A 25,008-nucleotide genomic window follows, 5' to 3' on the forward strand; every position below is an offset into this window, starting at 1 on the left:
GACAGTATAATAATTTAATAGGTTATTTCCAGAAATCAGAAACTAATGAAGTGCCAGATTGTACATCATATTATGCTGGAAACAGGTAACATCAGAATTAACAGTTTTACATTTCACTTCTGACTCAGTTGACTGAAAGCCAGCTAAAAGTAAATTTGTATAAAAGAAGCCAAGGGATAGGTAGGTTCTCTTTTGTTCCTACAAATTGCCAGAAAGTGTCAAGTGTTTCAATGGAAGATTGAGTATAGGTTTTGTTTTTAAAAAGTCACGCCAAGTTAGAATTCTTTTGTGTGCTGAAAAGATGGGATTCTTGCTCAAGAGTTTTAAGAAACAATCTCATTCTCAGCAGTAGCTCCTAAGTAATGTTATTAAGTGAAACTTTATTGTGTAGTGTCTGGCTAAGCAAAGAAACCAGGATTAGGAGTAAAGCACAGTATAAATCCCCTGATATGTATTGGGACTGGTCTCAGTAATATATTCAAAAGTGATCAAGTGGAAGGAGAATAATAAACTGCGGATTACAGCAGGAAAGATCCCCATTCAATCTGAAATGCTAACGAACATATGAAGCTGCCTTATACTGAATCAGACCCTGGGTCCATCAAAGTCAGTATTATCTACTCAGACTGGCAGCGGCTCTCCAGGGTCTCAAGCGGAGGTTTTTCACGCCTTTTTGCCTGGACCCTTTTTTGGAGATGCCGGGGATTGAACCTGGGACCTTCTGCTTACCAAGCAGTTGCTCTACCACTGAGCCACTGTCCCTCCCTAACGAACTCTGTTCAAGGCTCAGACCACAGAAATTTGTGTAAGGTAAGCCTTCTGCAATAGTGAATAAATAGAAAAAAATAGAAAATATTTCCCTTCCTCTTGTTACCCTACATGCTTCTGAAGTCTGAATCGTGAAAGCAGAAATTTACAGTGCTGCATGCTTTAACCTCGAGGATCCCACAATTTCAACTTGTATGTATGAAGTGAACTACACTTAATGGCAGTGTCAAAATGAATGTTTCCCTATGCCATGTCTTTCTGGTGCTAGAAATTAACATATTTGCATAGTGAATTGATAGAAATGAAAGCCAAGATCAAACTAGGAATGGCAAGCTGAAGTATATGGAGAAAATAACTACTAAGCAATCTCACAGTCAGGCAGACTGCATATTATTTGAATGGTAATAATCAGGTTCATCAACCATTATAGGTTTAGCTGGACATTTATTTATGAAACCCTCAGCCTGAGAGAATCTTTTTTTTAAAATAGCAATCTCTATTTTGACATTTTTTGTAAACCATCTTGTACAGAAAACAGCTGAAAGACAAAATTTGGAAACATGTCAGCATTTGGTACATTAATAAGTTACATCTGAACCCAAATCTCCCCAAGTTGTGAAAAAGCACATTGTCTCTTGGGATGGTAACGGTAGCTGTCACTGCTTTGAAATATTACATCCAAAAGATGGCCTTGCCACTGCTGTGGGGTGGCAGATGTTACATGACCATACCACTATTTTTATCTCTGGAATGAGTGCAGTATTTTAAAACCTGATTGCATTTCATATAACAAAGATTTCAGTTTCGTAAATTGATTAACATTTCTTTTAATCATCCAAGAAAAAGTAGTTCCCACTTTTCTTCTGTTCCACATCCTAGAAAAGAAAAGAAGTTTAGCAAGTGTTCCTCTCTTAGATACTGATAAATTTATCCATAGCAGCACAAGAGCCCCCACCCCCACTTTCGGTGCCAAATGCAATTGTGCTCCTGTAGATCAGTGAATCTAAAAGAACAGAGAGGAGGGAAAACTGGAAGTCTGCGGGGGAGGGGGATCATGAAACTTCCTCCTCTCCTCCAAATGGAAGAGGCATTCCATCAGACGTACTGCTGTGCTAACAAAACAATTTTTTGGATCCAAGACCATAATTTGACAGGAAAGGTAAAAAGTACTCAAATTAGGATTAGCTGTGCCTGCTGCTCTTACCTTGATTGAATTGAGTTTGTTTATTCTTGGTCTGTAATTGTTTGGATCTCTTCTGAAAGTAATCTCAAGCTGAGACAGAAATTTGTTCATGCCAGCCAAGAGAGTCTGAGGACTGAAAAGTCAGATGTATATATTACTTCCCGAAAGTTAACAGCCTTCTGATTATATGAAAGCCACTCTAGAAGAAGATATTGGATTTAATTCTCACTGCCACTTAGAAGGATTAGTAATTTAATTCTGTGCATCAGCTCATACTTTAGAATGTGTCAAGTGCTATAAGAAATAAGCATTTCAGCCACAGTGGGATTGTACAGTAATCCAAGCCAATGTTCCTGAACAATGGGCAGCAAAGTAGTGATTTCATATATACACAATTAGCAGGCGTTAATCAAAGAATCTGACTTTCAGTTCCATAAAATTTCCATCAGTACCAGACATCAGCAATGCTGCTTCTAAACTATGGAGTCTTGGTGAGCAAAAATTCTACTTTTGTGAGCTACTGGCATTAAAGTTGTGAGTCACTGTAAATTAGTTTGCTCTGGGGCCATTTGTCCTGTGCTAAGACAAAAATGTGTGACCCTGGCGGCTAAAAGACTGAACTAACTCAGAGGGAACAATGGACATCAGCTCAATTTACATTGTTAGGATGGATATTTTTACAACTGACATTTAAGAATCCCTTTGATTTTAGAAAACACATTTTCAGCGCACCTGCCCTCCCATGAAGGTCTCAGGGTTTCTTATGATAGCTAAGAATATCACCTTGCTCCAGTGTTAACACAAATGAGACACAACATAGCTACCCTCTTTACAAGCTCTGCTTCATGTTGCCTAAAACGTGAGTGGGTGCCATCCTGACACATTCAGGAAGACCACTGCACCACAAGGGTCCTTTGCTGAAAAAGCTTGAAATTGAGCAGTAGCAGGTTTAACAAGTTTGCGAGGCAGGACAGAAGACCCTGAGGATCATGGGTGCTGCATGGATTCATATTTGAGTCCCTAGCCAGGGAGCTTGAAGAGTAAGAACCAGCACCTCAAATCAAATTGATACACAACTGAGCAACCATTGTGAAGGTCTTAAAACGAATGTCAGGCTGCAAATGGAGTTGCCACATTTTTTAAATGTATTAAAATGAAGATATGAAAGGAATTTAAAGATATGATGGGAGATGCAGACACTTATCTATTTGTCACCAGGGCAAACAGCTTTTGAATGGAACAACTACATGCTTACACAGATGGAGATCTGGCTTCCTGTACCTGTTTCCCCACTATGAATCAACAACTCAGAACAAGGGTGTCAAACAGGCAGCCCACAGGAAGGATGCGGCCCACCCAGGGCTCAAATCATGCCCGAGCAACTTCCTTCTCTTGCTTTCTTTTTTAGCTGCATGGTAGCTTGCTTTTTTCCTAGCTCCCTTGGTGGCTCTTTGCTTCCAGATTCCTCCCTTTTGCCTCCCTCCCCCCCTCCTCTCTCTCTCTCTCTCTCTCACACACACACTCACACAAAGGCACACTGACAGCTCTATGCCTGCTTCATGTGGGAGAGATACAAAGACAAGCCTCTGTCTCTCTCTTCCGGTTGCAGACACACACACAAACACCCTGCTTCTGCTTCCTCCTCCAGGGCTGCGCCTCCTTTTTTGAGAAGGAAAAAGAGAGACAGAAAACAAAGCTGGAGGCCATAATGGCAGCTTCAAGACCAACAACGTTTTATTCTGGGTATGAGCTTCGGACAGAGGGAGGGTGGGGATGGTTGGTGAATGGATTCCTCTGACAAATAGTGAGGAAATTATTTTGGCTTGTTCTGAAAAGTATTTTTTTTAAAAAAAAGATCGGATTTCTCTGTTCTATCTGGATTTATTTTCTTTCAAACGGTTCCTGATTAGGAATTGAACACCTGGATTGGTTCTTATAGCTTGAAGAGTGGAGAGATTTCAGATGCCACATGATAATAGCACACATTGGTAATGACAGGAAACTAGCTCTTAATTCAGTCCAGGAGGATGCATGGTCTTGAGTTTCATTATCAGTTGCAACTCAGTAGCTTCTCTTTCTAATCTCCCTTTGAAATTCCTTTGTAAGAAAACAGCTACTCTCAGGTTAGCAACTGAATGTTGTGATTTCTAATGCTAGACTTAATCCATTTCTTCTTTGTATCCTGGACTGAATCCTCCTGGATGGAACTGAGGCCTAGGTTTCCTATCTCATTACCAATGCTGGTATCTCCATGCTTACTACCCCTTTGCATATCACACCTAATCCAATCAAGCCTGTTATTGTCATTCACCAGATATTGCCACCGAATCACCTTTATAAAGTCTATATCTCCGGCACCTCGTTACATTTTATGGCATGCATGGCTCAGCCCAATAAAGTCACATTCATGTCAGATCCAGCCCTTGTAACAAATGAACTCAGCACCTCTGATTTAGAATAACCCAATGCTTGCCTTCCTTCTCTTTAAAAACTCCATGGCTGTAAATACTACTGTACCTCCATATTTTTTCTATGGGCTGTTCCATAGCACTTTTCATTTAAAGGAACTTTTCAACTAAAGGAAATTTCAATGGCTTTTTTTTGCCTCCATCTGTATTCTCAGAGGGCATCATCACTTTTTACAGGGCTTTTTTTGAGAAGGAATGCACAGGGATGCAGTTCTGGCTGGCTTTGCATCAGGGGGTATGACCTAATATGCAAATGAGTTCCTGCTGGGGGGGGAGTTTCCCTACAAAAAGGCCCTGATCTTATATATTGTTTAAACCTCATGTAATGAATATCCAGCAAGTTATAGCTGAGCCAAAAAACATACAGTTCACTTCTAGAAACTCTAATGGCAGCCCTTAAGTAGAAGAAATCATTTTAAATACTGGAAATTTGGAAATGTGACACAAAGTACTGATTCCTGAGCTGAAGGAAAACAATCTCACTTGCTAAATTTTTCCCAAAAGAGGCCTGTTCTCTCTGGAAATGCACAAAAGTAAGAAAACATTAGTTATCTCTAAGTTTTATAGCCTTATGTACTTGCCAAGTCTCAGAGAATAACAGTCAAAACACACCTTCTTTTTCATGCCTCTCTTTCTACATTGTCCTTTATTTTCATGTTCTCACTTTCCTTTAAATTCACAACACATCAGATAACTATCTCAAGTGTTACCATTAGTTACCATTATGCTATACTATCTTTGTCCTTCACTCTAAAAGTGTACATCAGTGGAAAAAACCTTATTCATATATAGCACACGGCCTTTGTAAAGTTAGCATGTTGATCCTGGATGTCCATGAAGTTGTTATTATAGCTTCATGGACATCCAGGATCAACATGCTAAATATGCATATATGTTGTTGGTTCTCCAATATATTACTCTTGACTGACACTAGAATGCTAGAATCTTAAAATTGCTATTCAAACATTCCACTAATCCACATAAAGAGGAAGCAAATCTTAAAAGCATCATTTACAATTGTACAATGGTACAAACTGGTTGATATCTGACTGGCTAGCATGCTAAGTTAGATTCAGGTGGGTAGCTGTGTTGGTATCAGATGAAGTGTGCACACACATGAAAGCTTGTACCCAGAATTAAACTCTGTTGGTCTTAAAGGTGCCATCGGACTCAGACTTTATGCTACGTGAATGATTAAAGTTTAAGCATTCCCAACCTGCCTCTAATTGTCACTTTAAGGACATAAGCATGTAATGCCTCCAGTGACAGTTCCTACAATCAAATTACAATAGGATGTGACTTTCATTCTACTTTAATCAGAGCACATCATCTTAATGGCGGATTGGGGATTTATCATTAAGTAATTAATTATCCAATCATCACATTGTCTCCTATCACTCATATGACATAGGCCATTCCAGTTTGCAGACTACATAGGCTCCGTGGGACGGAATGTCTCATAGAATAAGCATCTACATCTAAACCTGTTTTGAAAATGTGATATCTATGCCTTGGATCCCACAATGTGACCTCCTCCCCCCCCTTCCTACAGCAGCTGAAAATGCTGCTGCTGCTGCATATGTGTGTGTGTGTGTGTTTGGGGAGGGGGGTCAGACTTCACAGGTGGTAATCCTTCCATCAGTGAAAACACACCATGTGCTCCTACCCCATTTTCCAGCTGCAAAATAATGATGATGATGAAGAATGATGGTTGTTCCCCCGAACTATCTGGAGACTGTGGAAGCCAAATACACAACTGCAACACTAGCACATACATCGCAGTTATGCATTGTATTTCAACCTTTGCTGTCCTTGTTTCTTATTACCTGTTTGCCACTGTGCTCTTAGATGGAATGCCATCAAAGACAATAACACGATCTGCTAGGTAGGTAGCCATGATGAAGTCATGTTCCACAACAAAGGCAGTTTTTTTAGCATGAAGAATGAAACTGAAACACAAAAAGTAATTTGGTGAGACTTTCTTTGAAAAGAGTGACTATTTACAAACACATCAAAAATCAAATCAGCCAAGTGGTATCCTTCCCCCAGACTACCCAGATTACCGTTTGATAACTCTAGCTGCCATCAAACGTTGTTCTGAGTCCAGGTATGCAGAAGGTTCATCTATCAGGTAAACATCAGCAGGCTTCCCAAGACAGAGTGCAAGAGCAACTCGCTGTAGTTCACCACCAGACAGTGTTTGAACCTATCAAAGGCAAAGTTAGAAGCCATGTTCACTTGGTGTTTTAACAACAAGTGAAAAAACTGAGCAAAAATGCTATGGATAATACCTCTTGATCAATGATATTTTCTATCTGGAGAGGCTTCATTACGTCAGTCACAAACTGCGGGTGCGTATAGGCATCTCGAATCTTTTCATGAAGCAGCTGACGTACACTTCCCTGTTTAAATAAGTTTCAGCATGAATGAAACTGAAACACAAAAAGACTTGACAAGTATATAAATTCACATATAGTTAATGCAGCACTCCATTTCCATTCCTAATGCCTAGAGTTTTAAAAAAAATCAAAGCATCCACACTTACTGTAGACTTAGGGCTGATCTTCTGTGGCTTGTAACTAACATTTAAAACTGGCACTTCACCTGTTAAACAGAGAGAGGGAGAGACACACACTACATGTAGCCGTTGCTAAAACAAATGAATTAAATGTTTCAAACAGTGTATCAATCGAAACAATTACTTTTATCATCCGGTGTAAGTCTTCCTGCAAGCATGCGAATGAATGTAGTTTTGCCAGTTCCTAAAAGATAAAACAAGAAAACACTCTTTATTGGCTAATACATGGCTAGCCTAAATAGAGATCTACATATAATTACCAAAGCTATTGCAGAACTGCATTTTCTCTGGAGTTTTAAGAATATCATAGCGATTACACCAAAAGTTAAAGGAGATACTGGCAATGGTTAGATTTTAAAATCTCCTACAAAAAGAGCAGATGATGATAACCAGTTCAGTGATTTAACTTTTTTCTTTAACATCTATTATAAAAAGCTATACTGTAGTTTATTGTCATGTGCTGCATATGAGATTACTTGGAGTGACTATTCTGGAGATTCATTTGGTGCAGAATGTGGCTGCTTATGTGCCTTCAGCCAGGGCAAGTCACAGAACACATCACTGTAGTGCTCCTATTGCACATGCTTCCAATTCTAAATCAGGCACCATAATAAATAATAAGTTATTTATTAATAAAATTCACCATTAGCACCACCCCTGTCCCTTCAGAATACTGATTTCCAATCCATATACTCAGTGTTACCAATGAGTCTTCTCTGTGTTCCATCTCTATTACTCATGGGAATTTTGAAGGGTAAACAGTATTTGGGACTGATATAACTAGAGATGGGCATGAACCTAAAAAACCCAGTTTGGTTCAGGATGACCCCCAAACCAAGCCAAATGGCCTCCACCCAAACTGAAGAGTTTCATTCCCTGCACAAGGGAGAAAGGGGAGAGGAACTGCCTGGGAAGGGTTAAATGGTTTGCAGCCATTTAACCTGTCCATTTCACTTCACTTGGGCGAGGGACATTCACAGGTTTAATGGTTCACAGCCATTTAAATCTAACAGCTGACCCACCTCGCTGTTAGGTTTAAATGGACCCCAAACTGCAAAATTGGACAAAAGCCTGATAAATATTTCAGGAATGTGCCTTCCCCGAACATCAGTTTGGAGGCCTAAGTTTATGCTGAATTCTGGCTTGTAAGCCTGTTCGTGCCTATCCCTAGATATAACTGAAATGGACAAAAGTGATCAAAAGCAAACAATATAATTCAGTCAGGCACCTGATATGCAGGTAAACCTGAACAACTATAATACTGAGTCTGCACTTACCATTTTCACCCAGCATGACCATGATCTCAGAGTCAGTGAATTCTCCTGCAACAATTGACAGCTCAAATTCTCCCATCTTTTTTCTCATTCCAGGATATTTATACATACACATCTTCTTAACTTCTTCTTCATTAGCTGTCTCAGCCACTTTGAAAACTAGAGATGCATCTCGGAACCTTAGATTCTCTGTGGGAACGTAGCCATCCAGGAATATATTTATGCCTGTGAGAAAAGAAGCCTGTATTTGTAAACAGAATAAGCGTGCCAAATTTAATAAGAATATTGAGGAATAACTGACTGTGAGAGAAGAGTGAAGAGATCCATTATGGTATGACATGCTGAAAAAAAATCTTTATCTAAGGTTAGGAGATGACCACAATAAAAGTAAGTTACTTTTGTTCCTTTACATAAAAAAACCCTATTCCACAAACTCTATCCTAGATGCACAGCATAAAGGGGAAGAAGTAGAAACATCATACCATAGAGAGGAGGGTCCAAGGCCATTCAAGTCAGTAGGTGGTCTAATATCATCTACTTCAGGGGTGGCCAATGGTAGCTCTCCAGATGTTTTTTACCTACAACTCCCATCAGCCCCAGCCATTGGCCATGCTGGCTGGGGATAATAGGAGTTGTAGGCAAAAAACATCTGGAGAGCTACTGCTGGCCACCCCTGATCTACTTCATTGTATGGCATGCCGCAAAGAAGCTAGGAAGTGTTTTGCTCTTTGTAAGCATATTTAAAATATCCATAGTAGAGGTACTTTTAGTTCTACATACATGCAATTAATAGAACACAATGCAGCAGAAAAAAAGAAATAATAGTTACCTTCTCTTACACTAAAAGGCATGGTAACGACTCCATAAGCACTTGGCACGCCATATAAGCAGCAGATAAAGTCAGAGAGATAATCCAGCACACTCAGGTCATGCTCCACAACAATAATGTATCTGGAACACAATACAAATTTTATTTCAGTTTCAAATAGTCAAAATATTTGGAGCAGGGGTACTCAATGCGGTTACTATGGGCACCATGGAGCCCACTAACAACTTCCCTGGTGTCCACCAAATGTTTTTAGAAAGTGGGTGGGACCAGGTGGTGTTCCTGCCTAGCAGGGCCTCCAATTGACTGAAGGAGATCTGACTGGCTGTGCAGATTAAGACAATTTTGGTTTTATTCTCTCAGTGTATTTTTTAACATTTTATTTACCGGTACTTATGTTTCAATTTATGTTCCACCCTTCCTGCAAGCAAGCTCAGTAAATCACAAAAGAGTCTAAAACATATCAAATAAGTTACAGCAAAAAGAATTAAAAGCAGCATAAGTTAAAAACAGATCCTATCATTTATCCATATACATGGTTTTCAGTTGGTGCCACTAGGCCTCTAGGATCTTCTAGTTTGGGCCTCATAAGGTAGTAGCTTCATCAGGGGAGACCAGATGTTTTATTGGATGCCCACTGCCTCAGCCAAAGACCTGGCAGAACAGTTCCATTTTACAGGCCCTGTGGAACAATAATACTTACTCACTTCATTACAAAATGACTTATTTTGTCCCCTGCTCTTGGGCTCCTTCTTTGTGTGTCTCTGTGTGTGGTTGGCACCTCCTCCCATAGCAACCATTTTGTAGCTGTGTTCATCACCCTGAGTCAGAATCCCAAAAGCACCTGCAGGCTCAAAAAAGTTGGGGACCCCTGATTTACAAAGGAGTGAATGAACTCCTTCACCTTTTGTCCATTTGAAGCAAAAATGTTTGACAAACATCCAAGCAACACTTTATTATAAATACTCTAATACCAACAGAGATATTTCTGCTAGTATAGTAATCTGGCAGCATTCTAAGTTCTACCAGTCTTTTTATTGAAACATGAATGAATTTGAGAACAAATTCATGCTTTACTTCAGCTGACAATTTATTAAAACAGAACTATGTATTATTCAAATGGTCTTTACCTTATCTTTAATTCTAAAAAGAAATACATAGAGGTACAGACTAGATTTTCAGGGTGACTTTGAATATTACAAAATTGTTTTTCACTTACCCCCCCAAAAAGTTCAGTACCAAAATCTCTGGAATTGTTTCCAGTAACGAGTAATGCCAAGTCCTACTAATCTGCAGTTGCAATTTTCAGCTTGGGTAATTATAATTGATTTTACTCAACTGTATTTATTATATAATTTTTAACAATACCAAACAATAATATTATTGGTGTTATATATAATGAATTGGTATGCTCAAAGTAGAAAATTTTAGATCTCACTAAAAATGAGATAACTCCTTAATTCTTCCCCAAATTTGTTTTCCTTGCGGTTCCAAAATGTCCAGAAGTTTTTACTTGTTGAGAAGACACGGAGATAGTTAGAATCCATTTACAGATTCCCCCCCGCCCCCCGTTCCTTAGTTAAAAGAATGGCTATGCTCATACAGTACTTACCTGTCTGGATTTATTAGTGATCGAATAGTGATGGCAGCCTTCAGACGTTGCTTAACATCTAGGTAGCTGGAAGGCTCATCAAACATGAAGCTATACCAAGGAACAAAACACAAAAACATGTTAGTCATCCCTAAATAACACTAACACTCAATAGTAGCAAAATTTCCCATTTTCATCTGGGCCCTTGTTCAGCCATCTTCTTAGGCAAGCCAGGGATGGCCTACTGGAAGTTCAGCCTGCCAAGCAACACAATCTGGCTCTACCAAATTTTAAGCAAGCAATGGTAGAAGACATGCCTAATTCTATTCATAAGGCAACTAAAATCTTTTGAAAGCTGTTACAGCTGTTCTTGAATTGGTAGATTCAGCAGGAAGCTACATAAAAAAGTGAGACATGCCAGTTTTGTTTTGCTATATTGCTATTTTTGTGAGTGTTCCAAAAAAATACTGTTCTGCTTTATGAGCTCATCTTCCTGGAGCTGATGGCTTCTTACTACCTAAGTACCTATACTCTGCAACAATAAAGCTTTTGTTACTTTGTGACACCATCTTTGTTAACAAGACTGGCAAATACTGTCTGCATAACTGTGCAATCCCCTAGAGCATCTCTCATGCAAGCTATGTAAGACATGCTGATCAGTACTATTTTCAATATTCTCACATCAAAACTTGTTTTAAAAAAATATAAAAAGTTTTATGACATGCAAAACGTTGCCAATTTTTTTAGACTTAATGATGGACATCTGCCAATACTGAAATCTCTAGTCACTGTTTTTTTATCCTAAGGGCAACATGGTATTCCAAAGTAAAGCTGGAACATCATGTTCCCAAAAAGGTGGGGACTGTGACTCAACGTTATAGAAACAACACTCAGACTAATTATACCCTATACTGCAAAACTGTCCGGCTCGCATGGCAGAATGAGTAAAACTCCCAGAAGTTTATTACAAGCCATCAAAACATCCTTGCCAAATAACGCTGACTCTACCCTCACACCCAAACTCACAATTCCACAGCCACAGGTAAAAAGAAATCCATTCTAACCATTGGGGAAATTTCTAATAGTAGAGAATTTATTGAAATGACCAACTGCATACATACATATCAGCTTTTTGAATGCAAACCACGGCACAGGCAAATCTTTGAAGTTCTCCTCCTGACAGATCTTCAACATTTCGTTCTTTAAGATGCGTCAAATCTGTAAAGATTTTAAACATTTTGGCACACAAAAATGTACAACAGTCCATGCACCACACATTATATGAGCAGTAAATAACCCAGTAGGTGCCCTTTATTTTATTTTAGTTTCACCTGTACAAAAGAGTGTACAATGGGGTAGTGAACACATATTTCCAACAGTAAGGAAATGAATGCTGAAGCTCCTCCTTGGCATTTAGGTGAACAAGCATAGCATACCTTAGAACATAAGCCAAATGGAAGACAAGTGTTATTTATTGTTAATTGTCTGCTACTATTAGTGTGCAATCTTGGGTTCTGTTACTACTAGAAATATACAGGTCTCAACATTAATGCAGCTGCAAAAGAATGCTGAGAACAGAAGTCTACATTCAGCTAAATCGAGCTGACAAAAAAATAACCCCAAAATACCATATTGATGTTTTCCAGATTTTTTAAGACAGTTAGTAAGTGCGCCATTTAATCAGCTATCCAAAAACGGACCACCTGAAATATCCCAAAAATATTCAAGATTTTTGGATCAACCAGACAGCTGCAGTCGAAGTGCATTTAAAGGGACTGCAAGTCCTACAAATGCCTTCCAAGTTCACTTACAGGCTCATGGGGCTCACTTCTCCAGCAGCTGAGTTCAAACTGGAATGCAGGAGAAAGCGAGCCCTGGATATCCCAAAAATATTCAAGATTTTTGGATCAACCAGACAGCTGCAGTCGAAGTGCATTTAAAGGGACTGCAAGTCCTACAAATGCCTTCCAAGTTCACTTACAGGCTCATGGGGCTCACTTCTCCAGCAGCTGAGTTCAAACTGGAATGCAGGAGAAAGCGAGCCCTGGATCTTCTGTTCCACCAGGAGCAATGTGCTCCGTGCAGTACAGCAGCTCTTAGGGCTCACCTCTCCAGCAGCCTGGCTTAAACTGGGCTGCAGGAGAAAACTCACTGCTTAGAGAAGGTGCCCGAAGGCACCTTCTCCAAGTGGCGTGCAAAATGCCACCTAGAGAAGGTGTCCAAGGTGTGAAAAATTTGGCAATCCTAATTATTTTCCAAATCTCAGTACCATACCAATATTGGGATTCGGGAATATCAAATAAATATTGTTATTTTTCAGATTCAATATATCTGAACTCAAAAAATACCGGGGTGGGTGGGTGCACATTCCTAGTTGAGATGTACCAGTTGAGATCTAAAAACCAAACCCAGTATTTTTTATAAGTGACCAACAGTCAGAGTAATTTTTTAATTACATAACATAGCTTGTGATAAATGTATCATCTTCTAAAAAAATCAGTAAAGTTACTGAAGTGTATTTTCCAATATATTGCACAAAAACATCACTTACCAAGCTGCTGACAAACAATAGTCTGTGTTCCAGTCTCATCCTTCCGGTCCAGTATAGAGCCCACTGTTCCCTGTCACAATAAGGTAACAAGAAGCCCTTTCAAACCACCATTTCAGATATATCACTAAAATGTTTTAGATATAGCTTACTCCTAACAATTTTAAGAATGTTCATTGCTTATGCATTATTGAAAATTTGTCATCTCCTCTGGGATTTAGCTTTACTCACTTTAGCAGCTTTAGGAATCTGGTCCACATACTGAGGTTTAATGATGGCCTTGAGGTCATCTTCCAGGATTTTTGTGAAGTAGTTCTGCAGTTCAGATCCTCGAAAGTAAGTCAAGATTTCCTGCCAGTCAGGTGGGTCCTATACAGAGGATTTAAAACACAAATACATGCCTCAGAACCATGATATACTCGTCAAGTGACTTTTTGTAAGGGTTGGTGAAGGGACAGTAAGTGGCTAAAGTTCTTGGGGCCACATTTATCTGGTTGCTGCTGTATCTCCTCTAAGTTCTTCCACTGTAATTTGTAATCAAAGACTCGCCAATTAATCTTTTTAGAAGGTATACTTAAAGAAAACTACAGAAGATATATAGTCAATAAACTAATTTAGTCCATCTATGCTGTATAGAGTACTATTAGGAATGGTCACTTTGCATCTTTTCACTGAAAACGTAATTCTTCTAGAAAAACCTAAACATGGACACTAAATCAGGTTAAAGAATATAGCAGTACTAGTGCTTGCTGAAATATTATTTCACAGATAGCTAACTTCTTTCAGAACAATTAAAATGTCAGCACTAATGTAACAATTTAATATTTTTTCCAAGCATGATACACATTTTGAAGTAAAACAGTCTATACCTACAGCCAGATACTCAGCCAACTCTTCCCCTTACTCATTCAATATCCTTATTACAGCTCCTGTCCTACATGGTTTTCATTTAGGCAGGCCCCATGATCTCCAAAAGCCTTTTTGGTGGGCTTTTTCCTGTTTTACTAGAATAAAAGCTGGCTGGATCCAACTCCTATTCTTCATGAATACAACTGCACACAGCATTATGTGCATTCAAGCTAATGCAACGTGGTAAGAGGTGAAATGGTACCAGGAAACAAGGTCTAATTCTGCCTAGACCCTAGAGTGAAGGAATGACTGAGGGAAAAACATACCCTATGAGCTCTATGATGACCTCTTCCTATAACAGCCTCCCTTTCCCACTTACATTCATAAGCAAGTCATAGTTAACATTCTAACATCAAAGAAGCCATTTGTGTGCATGTGCGTGTGGGGGCGGGGTGGAATATGGCTTTTGGATAGTGGTGGTAATCAAAAATGTACTGAAAGCAAAATTTCCTTGCACACTGTGACTATTTTGCAATAATTGTAAGAGATCCACTTACTGGAAGCCAAGTATTTCTACTACCCCCTAGAAAGCTGTACTAGTTTTGATTTGCACAAGAAAAATGCAAAACATAAGACATTAAGGTCGTTGTACTTTATGTCACAACTTATTTGCAATACCTACATCATACTTCCCAAGGTTTGGCTTCTGTTTTCCTGCTAAGATCTTCAAGGCAGTTGATTTTCCAATACCATTAGTTCCAACTAATCCCAGCACTTCTCCAGGACGTGGAATAGGCAACCTAAACTCAACAGTAAATGGATGCATCACAAAAAACAGGACATAATATATTCACTCATTCATTACGTTTTCATCTCTCAACCTCAAAATGACAAATTTATACATGAAACTGGAATACAAAGCAACATTCTCAGTGCTCCTTTGCCACATGCCCTCAAGACTATGCATGGGCACCATACTCCTTGCATGGCAAGAATGACTTCTCTTTCGCTGAAGCTTATGCTGTGGAACATTTTATTGTTATTCAGACTGGTGTCCTTAAATTGCTATTTAAAATGTAACAACAATCAAACTCTGATTGTACTTTCTAAGTGATGTGGACATTTATGCCAGCACAGAGTCAGTGTTATTCTTCAGTTGTAAGTTGAAAGGAAAGCAACTTCCCTATCTATCAAAAAGAAGACACTGACCTAGCTTCTCTATGGCTTTCTATGGACAAACACCATTTTGTTGACCAATGGCTTGAAAAATCAATAACCTAATCAAACTTCTATGCTCTCATCTTCATGCTTACACATGGAGAGAGTGCTATGTGAAAAGAGCACACGTGTGTGTCCACAGAACACTGCTTGCAGAGCCACTGAAATTGTTACTTTAATCTATCTCCTCCAGGCTGGGGCTCTAGAAAGTCCAAGAACAATTAAGAGAGGAGCACTCAGTGATGAGGTCCCATAAATGAATCAGTACAATGCTTTATCTTTTTTGCCAAGCACCTTCTCCAGTCAAGGAATTTTACACTTAAGTTAAATCTGCTTTTCAAAATTTTGCTCTAGGGTTCCCCAATGCAGTGTCCTTCAGTATCATGGCACCCGCCAAGCTTTATAGAAAGTAAGTGGGGCCATTGTAAAACAGGGCTTATTATTGGCTGCTCTCATTCAAATGAAAGGGCCTTTCACAGTTGCAACAGCAGCTGCAGAAACCAGAGGATCAGGATGACAGGTAAGTGTCTGGGCTTTCCTTAGTCAGTGTGCGACTCTATTCTCCACACACTCCTTTTTATTCCCCCTTCTCTTTTCCCCTTCTCCCTCTCCCCTCAAGATTTTTTTCATTTTTAAAAATTCCCCTTCTGTGATTCTTCTGCAATGTGAGCTTGGAGGTAATGCATTTGGCTCCACATCCTACAGCAGCCATTTTGGGTTTGGCTCCACCATCTCAGGCAGCCATTCTGGGGTTGTGCTTGTCACCTTCTCTAAAAAAGGCTCAAGGTTGGGGACCCAGTTCTACACCAAGCAATGTACATGTAAGTGAATACATTTAGTTCATACCAGAGGCACAAACATTCAAATTATATTAAATTTGATTTATTTTCTACAGATTATAGAAGATACCTGTGAAGTTTGAAGGCATTGGCACAGTATCGGTGTGTTGTTTCTCTCTCCAGGTTGCTAGGTAAGTTAACAATTGACAAGGCTCCAAAAGGACATTTCTGTTGCATAAAGAAAGTGAATTTATTAAACTGCACTGTAAGAAATGGAAGCCTATTACAGGATTTAAGAAAAATTAACACAATGACTAATTTACTATCAGTACTAAATATCTGAATGTCACCTACTTTCACTTTCTATTATTTCCAAATTAATTTACAAACAGAATAAAATGTTCAGAACATTTCCCATCCCTTTCTCAAAGCTCAGTCCTAAGCACCCTTACAGTGAAATCCTATTAAGAATTACTGCAGTAGGTTCAGATTAGAGTAACTCTGCAAAGGATTGCATAATTAAACATACATTTATGTCCAACTGGTTTCATCAGAATTTTATGAAACATTAAAATTTAAGCTATGAAACAGTTAAGGCAACACATATTAGTGAAGAATATGGAATTTCCCAATTATGAAACAGTAAAAATACAATTTATATAAAAAGTACCAAAGTTGCAATGAATGTATTTGAAAAGCAGGATTCATTTAGACTAAAGAGTAATAAGGTATCTTTTCACCTCTAAATTAAAACAACAGGGCTGTTCTGAATGCTCTCCCCACATGGTAATATCAGGAATAGACCTTGGGCTATGCTTGTTTGAACATGTAGGAGAGGGAGAAAAAGAAAACACTGTTCCAGGGATCTCACCTGGCATGAAGGTGGGAGGGATGGAGATGAGAAGTAAAGTCCAAGCAGCCCCAGTGTTATGTGTAACTTTAAAAGTATTTTAGTTAGTAGAGATAATCTTTACCTTAATGCAAATACCACAACCAATACATAGTGTTTCAGAAATCCATGCAATTTTGCACTGTGATGTTACTTCTATGCACAGTTTTCCTGGTGAAAAAGAATATTAATGTAAGATACGAAACTGTACATTTGTGAATAAGTCATTCAAAAGCCTACACTTACACTCCTGAGCCCTTATTACATGGCTTTGATTGCACCCTGCTGATTCAGAAATTAAAAAAACAATGGCAAATGATATGCCATAGTAAAAGGTCTGAGTTACATGTGTGGGAGAACTGATGAGAGCGGAGCAGGGGAAAGGAAGATGGCGAAATTCTGAAGGGTAGACAGGACAGCCCCATGGGCAGGTGAAGGATCAGATTTTGGCATATTAGAACTCCCTAAAAATATAAATTGGGCAGAGCAAGCAAACGCAAGACAGAAGCTTCCTTTAGGATATTTTAGGGTTTTTTATTTGAACAGAAATATCTTTATCCAAAGGAGCATTTAAAACTGGAACCCATCACTCACAGCCTCTCTATCTCCACATTCTACTGCATATGTAAACCAGGTCTAAAATACATAGTCAAAATTATTTTTGTACTCTCATTTTATATATTTACAACTGAATTTGTATAAAACTTCTTTACGTTTCTTACCCATTCGAACCACAGGACAGCTTTTCTTGCATTCCTGGCGACATTTCTTTGGCTTACACTTGTCATGGTTGACAATAGCAATTCTTGTCAGCTTATCAGCCATAATTAGGAACTTGAACTATGTATGTATATCGACTAAAGATTCCAAAATGAGGAGGAAAATGCAAATTCTAGATAGAAACAAAAGAAAAAACCCAAGATTAATGAGAGCAAAGAAATACTACATTTTGATAAAGTGATATAGTCAAAGAATAAACCCACTCATCCTTGGTATATTATTACTGCAGTCCATGTTTGTGTGTGTTTGAGGAGGAGATAGAGCACAGTTTCTTATTTCTATCTCAGGGGTGTCAAACATGTGGCCTGGGGGCAGAATCAGGCTTGCAGAGGGCCCCAAACAACTGTCATCTGCTTTCTTCTCCCTTTCTCTTGCTTCTTTATGCATAATAGCTTGCTTTGCAAGGCTTGCTCAATCACACCGCAGAGCTACTGAGTCAAGCCTCTTTTCCGTCTATTAGGTGAGGCTCCCCTTCCAGTCTGGTCCCCTGGGGAAGGAAGGAAAGAGCCAGGGCTTCCTTTGCCCAGTTCCCTGGATCCCACTGGAGAAATACAAAGAAAGCACCTTTAAGACCAACAAGTTCTAATGTGTTAACAAATGAGTTCGACACCCCTGTTCTATCTCTATGCCCATGGCCTTCAGTGTTGTATGTTTTGAGGTTACACTTTCCAAGACTGGCTCAACACAGTGCATACTTATTCTCCAGAGAGTACTTATCAGAATACAATAAATGTTATAATGCTTCCAAGACTAGAACCAAATTGTTTTTCTGTCAGTATTGCATAATATCTGAAGTGATTTATTTAATGTATTTTATTAGCCACCTTTCTTCCTTACGGAGCTCAAGGCAGTTTACAGCAAAGAAAAAACATACAATAAAATACCCTAAAAGATAAAACCCAAGATTTAAATGGTTCAGGGCCATCTAAATCCTCCACTTTCTGCTTGCCACTGCTTTTTGCGGGGAGCAGTAAGCAGGGGTTTAAATGCAAAAATACCCACACCACAGTAAGGAGCCAAAAGAGTTTACGAACTGATACAAAATGGTTTGGTTTGTGAACCAAGGTATCAGTTTGTAGTTCAGCCATGAACTGAACCACCAGTGCAGTTCATGTCCATCCCTAGTTTAGATCAAATCACAACTGAACTCTCCAAAGAAGCTAAAATGACTAAACTGAGGCTATTGTACTTCAGTCACATTATACAAAGACAAGAATCACTGGAAAAGACAATAATGCTAGGAAAGCTGATGGCAGTAGGAAAAGAGGAAGACCCAGCATGAGATGGTTTTACTCATTAAAGGAAGCCACAGCCCTCAGTTTGCAAGGCTGTTAATGACAGGACATTTTGAAGGGCATTAATTCATAGGGGCACCATTAGTCAGAAGTGACTTAATGACACTTAACACACACATAAAACACAGTTTTGTCCCTTGCATACCTCCTTCTCTTCCCTTCACATCCTGCTGTACTCTTTAAAATGCAACTCCTGGGGATGAATGGACCCTTACAAACAGTATAGGGTATAACATGGGGGACTGCAATGAACGGGGTAAACAGTGAAAATATTGTGCACATGTAAGTGCCCCATGCATGAGTGGATGGAAACGAAGCATTCAACACACTATCTGATTGAAAGCAAAACTAGCAGGTTTGATTAGCTTAAAAATATGGTATATACATGTTTTTCACTGCTTGGTCACTTGAAGCTGACAGCTATTTTTCATCAGTATTGTCACCCAAGAAAAGGAATGGATGCCTTATATTCATCCTTTGCTATAAAATTAGTATTATTTTGTTGCTGTATATATGGAGCAGTACTTGCATTATCACACAGTAACCCACCTTGTGAAAAGGTCCTTCCCTCCTTACCCTCTGAATATATTTAACTTTTCTAAAATGCAGAGCACATATATGGTAGGTCACACATTCCACTGAAATTCTTGTCATTTCTGATGAATGTTTATTTATTAAAACATTTACACTGTGCTTTTTCTTGTGGGTTCAAGGCAGCTTACAATTCTAAACTAGAACCATCCATAAGACCACAACCTCTCCTCACGAAAAAAAATGCCTACAACCCAAGTCCTGCTAAAAGCACTAGCAAAACTAAAACACTCTTACAGTGCCTCCTAAAAACTTCACCTCCTCAGGGAGCCCACTCCACAAAATGGAAATCATTACTGAAATGAATGGACTCTAATAGCTGCTAGGTCAGCAATCTTAAGAGGAAACAGCCAGCAGTGGCAGCTATAGGACCATAACAGACACACATGACTTATAGGGAGAACTGGCCCAAAGTGGGTCTTAAGCTTTTATTATTAAACTTTTATCTCCTTCTGCTTTGGTTGGTTTTATGGTTTGCATGGCTAATATAATACAAAACAAAATGCCTTCAATTTCAGATATTAGCCAATGGCAAAAAACCCAAAAAAGTAAAATCAAAACACTGGTAATGAAGGAACTGAAGTGCAGAATAGTGGAACAGCAAAGAGCGGCAACAAGTTTATGGTTAGGATGCTTTCAACAACACTTTCTCCTCTTGAAAAACTATCTCATATCCTCGAGGACTGTGTTTTATTTACCATGGTTTCTGAAATGAATGCTACAAAATTATAAGGTGAACATAATACTAGCATACTCCTAGCTTCCATCTTTTGTCCTGTTCATTATCCACAAGTGCGCTGTCCTGAAAAACAGGAATTACAAGAATTGAACAGACTAATACTCAATTCTCCAGTGAAAGCTTTAATCAAAACTGCTTAGGTCACTAAAATTTGGACCCAAACAGACATTTACATGTGCTAATGCTAGATAGTAGCATTGTGTGCTACTGTATTGCCCAGATAAAAGAACACACTTTGAAAGGAATCAGTACATTTAGTATGGGAACACAACAGGAATATTTTAATATTTCTGAGCAGGTTCTTGTAAGTGATATCCACATTAGGCCTGCCTCATAGGTAAACTCTTGTAATTTGATATTTCCTACAAGTGTTTAGGATGTGCTATAGCATACATACACATCACTTCTTCTTGGACTCCACAAACTGCTTATGTATTAAAATATTGTAATCTTTTATGCTTCAAATTCTCAAACATATTTGAATCTCGGTTACAAAATTGACCTCATTCACCTTTTAATCAAAAAGCTCTCACAACACATAAGCAGTAGAATTTCCTGTCCCAGTTAACTTCCAAGCAACAATGGATTCACTCATTTGTAACAAATACAAATTTCAGCTGTGGAAAGAGGAAGATGAAAGCGCAGAGATGGTTAATTGATGAACACTTCCTTTAAAAGCCAATAATAGCATACATATTTCAATACTATCGAACAGCTAGCTAGACACACTACTGAGCATAGAAGAATAACTAGAAGAGTTTGGCCTACAGTTTTGTTGTAATAAAATATTTCAGAGGGTGAAGTTATTCCACATGTCTCTTTTTAAAAACTTGTATGCAATATCTAACATACAGATTTTTACATAAGGCTATGCTCAAGTACATGTTCTGCATAAACAGGTCATTCTTATTGCTAAGATAGCAACATGTTTTTAAGGAGCCTACCAATTCACAAGGTGGTCAGTTTGTGCAATATAATACACTTCTGACCCCAGAAAGTCTGGAGATAACAACAGCCATCCTTGGTATACTGCACACATATAAAATTTCTGCCAAACAGAGAATCTTATCTTCTGTTTATAAAAGTATTCTCAGGATCATAGAAAAGCTATTCTTTCAAGTGTATTATTTCTCTGACTATTTTTGGATAGCAGAACAATAAGAGTATACATATACAAAAAAATACAATTTCCGCTCACACCCCCATTTAAATTCCTTCTGAGACCCAGGAAACAGACAAGAGATTAAGCACCTGTCAGAACATTGTAACATACAGCCTGAGTTTATAAGCAAAAGCCTTAAGAAAAAACAAAAACCAGTATCTCTCTGGAAAAAGAAACTGCAGACACAAAAATCAGGACGCAGTTTTCTTCCCTTCTTTTAATCCCAGGCAGCACTGTCACACAGGCTTTCCATATAGCCATGATAACATGTAACCCATAGAACTGCCAGAATGTACTCCATCTAGTCAATGACAAGAATCATACTTGCTTAGCTTCAGCAATACAGTACATCATGGGTCTCTTTGCTATATTCTAGTATCACAGGAACTGTTAAGTGATAGACTTCTGTTGCTTTTTGATACTGAAGAATCTGCTATTGTGACCAAGTCTTGAACATGAGCAAGAAATTATATACAACAAATGTGTTAGTGTTGTTTCCAATACAACAGATTAAAATATCTGGCAATGGTCCTCTAAGCTGCAGAGTCTTGTGAGCAAAAATTCTACTTTGTGAGCTACTGGCATTAAAGTTGTGAGCAAGCGATTCGGCTACTGCATAAATTAGTGTACTCTGGGGTCATACTTCATGAGTTAAGACAAAAATGTGTGAGCTGGAGACTAAAAATCTGTGAGCTAGCTCACGCTAATTCAGCTTAAAGGGAACACTGATACCTGGTCTTTTTACAAATAATTTCAAGTAAGCAATTCATAAGTTCATGTATGCACACAGAGAGACTGATGTTTGCCCATATTAGAAGACACCTCCTATCCTCCCAAACAGAAGCCAAAGCATAAGGACCCTTTCCTAATCTGTGGTATTGGCATCAGTGAATGCAAGAGGCAGCAGTTGAAGTACATATTTGCTGATAAAGCTGTATGTATTCTTCTGGAAAAATATATTTTGCACTAAAATGTATACCTCAAATAGGTCTTACTTTACCAGCACAAACTGCTTCTCTTTCACTCTAAAGATGGCAGCAGTATTACGGGAATATTATAGTAAGAAAACAGGTTAAAACAGACTGGAATTTCTGTGACATCTGTATGCAGTGAGACATCATCAACACAAACATCTGTGATAAACTGAGTATAGGAAGCAACAGGTAGCTGTATTATTACAGGTCTACTTGAAGTGAAAAGCCTACAATTTTAACATTTTTATAGTTAAGCACCCCATGCAAACTGTTTTAGATTCTCTGAACGCGAACATTTAAACAGCAACTGATGCCCTTTTGCATTGTACATTTTCTGCTCATACAGGCCATTTTTAGGTTGACGTGCCTTGCTCGAAAAAGAAAAGACATTATTAACGGGAGCAAAGAAGACTGCTAACAGGCCCATTAGCCTCTGGCGACAGGGGGAGAAGGCCAGGCCGCTCACAAACGTTTCCAGGTTTGTCAGGGAGCGCCCTACCGACGAGCATATGCGGACTAGGGGCTCCTATACGCGCTGAAGAGGCACGCGCGCGCCCCTTCCCCTTGGGGCAACTGCGGCCCAACCACTCCCTGCTACTGTGGTCCAGCCGGCCCCACCGGAATAGACAGAAGGAGCCCAGGAGACCCGATCTCGCCCTCAGCCAGGTTCTACTTACTACGGCAGGTTAAGAGGGAACGAATCTCCCGTCTCGGAGGAGGGCGACTGGGAGACTCGCGGGGCTCACAGCTGGACACGAAGACAACGTGCTCCCGCTGCCACCCGGCCAAGATGGCCGCCGCCCCGAAAGGAGGAGCCGGTGCCACTCACCATAGAGATAAAGGTCTATGAAGTATCCGCCGACATAGCCATGAGAGAGCGCCGGAAGTACACACAGTGGCGACTGTGAGCTAGAAGGGAGACGGGCGTGGTGACGTCATTACCTAGCGACAAAGTGCCTGTGAATTGGCTATAGCCCCCGAGGGGGCGTTGAATCGCGCCGGCTGTTGCAAGTGTAAGTAACGGTTCCGTTCCATCTCGTCTGATCTCTCGCAGTTCCCGCATTTGCCTGTGTGAGGAGGACGATTCCCCTCCCCCGAGATTTCACCTGTCAGGCAGAACAAATCGTAATAATAATATTTTTTTAAAAACGTGTTTCAGGCTAACACGGCTGGCTTCCTGAATATGTCTTTTTAAAACGTGTAATTCTCTAGCACCAGGTAAAGGGGCCGCACAATGGGGTTTAAATGTAAAACAAATCACTCATCTTCTTTAAAAAAAATTAAACGAAGCGCAAAATAAAAATCGTAGTTCAAAGCCTAGCATAGTTGCTATGCAAAATGTATCCAAAAGCCTTGTGAATGGGCACTGTTTTACGTTTCAGAGAAGAAAAGGGGGGGGGATTAAGATGGCTATCAGAATGAGCATCTAGCTGTTAGAGGTATAAATAATCCGATGTAATTTTTTTAAAATAAATGTAAGATTGTAGTGAGAAGGAAATACAGCTGCAGAAATATTCTGGCAGTGTAGGGAATCACTACTCAGAAAGCTAGCGATAATGTTATATATGTTAGAAAGTCTCCTTTATTTAAAAAAGGATTTTAATGGTAAAAGTGTCTCTGTTCACGGGCAGAGTAACTTTATTTTGTTAGTTTTAGGATGTTGTCTAGATCCACACATACTTTATGCCTTGATCTGAGTTTGTTTGCCTGAGGCAGAAATGGTTCTTCCAGTATGTTGGCTCTGTAGGATGGGATACAATGGGAGGTTGTTATTTGATTGATGGCAGGGGGATGTAGCTCTGATTTGGGTTATTTGACTTGTCTACAAAATTGTATCTGGTAGAATATTGCTGGTGCAAACACTCTGCACAACATACCTCAGCTCCATATGTCTTGGGTTGCAATAAAAAGAGGCTGTTGGATCACACCAGTGGTCCATCTAATCCAGCATTCGGTTTCACCCAGCAGCCAACCAGTTGCCCTGGAAGACCAAATAAACATGTAATAGACCCTGAGGCATTCCCTGGGCACAGAGCAAAGAGGCCGAGACAGAGATCTCTCTGTAAGATTATGCTGTTGTTCAGGGATGAAACGCCCATGGCATGGGCCAGAGGTAGAGCCTTATGTAAAAACTGTTTAATGAGCATCATGTTAAAATGTAGTTATCGTACACACTGGCCTGTGGTGCTGGCTGAACTGCTAATACTAAATACAAATTGGTTAGTACAGAAATTGTCCATTTAAATATGTTTCCATGCATAAACACTATGGCCTGCATGATGTCTGAATGCTCAGGCATAGCCAGCTTTAAGAGAGGATTGGATAAAAATATGGAGCAGAGGTCCATCAGTGGCTATTAGCTACAGTATGTATATATATATATGTGTGTGTGTGTGTGTGTGTGTATATATATATATATATATATATATATATATACACACACACATACATATATTGGCAACTGTGTGACAGAGTGTTGGACTGGATGGGCCATTG

The 25,008-nt window shown here is 39.3% G+C and overlaps 2 protein-coding genes across 5 annotated transcripts in view; one reads left to right on the top strand and one right to left on the bottom strand.

Annotated features, from left to right (window-relative positions):
- Positions 1-1,192: 1,192 nt before the first annotated feature.
- ABCE1 (ATP binding cassette subfamily E member 1) lies at positions 1,193-23,316 on the bottom strand. Its single transcript, XM_060246696.1, has 18 exons — positions 23,190-23,316; positions 17,694-17,863; positions 17,057-17,142; positions 16,213-16,310; positions 14,768-14,885; positions 13,468-13,605; positions 13,240-13,309; positions 11,810-11,906; positions 10,710-10,799; positions 9,101-9,222; positions 8,275-8,496; positions 7,122-7,181; positions 6,965-7,023; positions 6,711-6,821; positions 6,483-6,625; positions 6,246-6,368; positions 1,973-2,084; positions 1,193-1,643 (listed from the first exon to the last, which is right to left on the bottom strand). The coding sequence occupies exons 2-18, from the start codon at positions 17,794-17,796 to the stop codon at positions 1,596-1,598; spliced, it is 1,800 nt and encodes a 599-aa protein (XP_060102679.1). The 5' UTR covers positions 17,797-17,863; positions 23,190-23,316; the 3' UTR covers positions 1,193-1,595.
- The window catches only part of ANAPC10 (anaphase promoting complex subunit 10), a 47,993-nt gene continuing 46,264 nt past the window's right edge, over positions 23,280-25,008 (top strand). Inside the window, exon 1 of one of the 4 annotated variants that reach the window (XM_060246697.1) lies at positions 23,280-23,525. The gene's annotated coding sequence lies outside the window, so the exon portion shown is untranslated. Of the gene's footprint in view, positions 23,731-25,008 lie in introns of all 4 variants that reach the window. The other 3 variants (XM_060246701.1, XM_060246698.1, XM_060246699.1) reach the window with 3 other exon arrangements.

This window comes from Heteronotia binoei, chromosome 9 (genome assembly GCF_032191835.1).
Source record: "Heteronotia binoei isolate CCM8104 ecotype False Entrance Well chromosome 9, APGP_CSIRO_Hbin_v1, whole genome shotgun sequence".
Classification (NCBI taxonomy): Eukaryota; Metazoa; Chordata; class Lepidosauria; order Squamata; family Gekkonidae; genus Heteronotia; species Heteronotia binoei.

What these genes read in the sequence shown, in the direction of transcription:
- ABCE1 (XM_060246696.1), bottom strand. Translation starts at nt 17,796, where the DNA reads ATGGCTGATAAGCTGACAAGAATTGCTATTGTCAACCATGACAAGTGT. An exon ending in TCACTAATAAATCCAGACAG is followed by an intron (nt 9,223 to 10,709) that starts GTAAGTACTGTA and finishes ATTGTGTTCCAG; the next exon opens with ATACATTATTGTTGTGGAGC. An exon ending in GCAGCTAGAGTTATCAAACG is followed by an intron (nt 6,369 to 6,482) that starts GTAATCTGGGTA and finishes TTTGTGTTTCAG; the next exon opens with TTTCATTCTTCATGCTAAAA.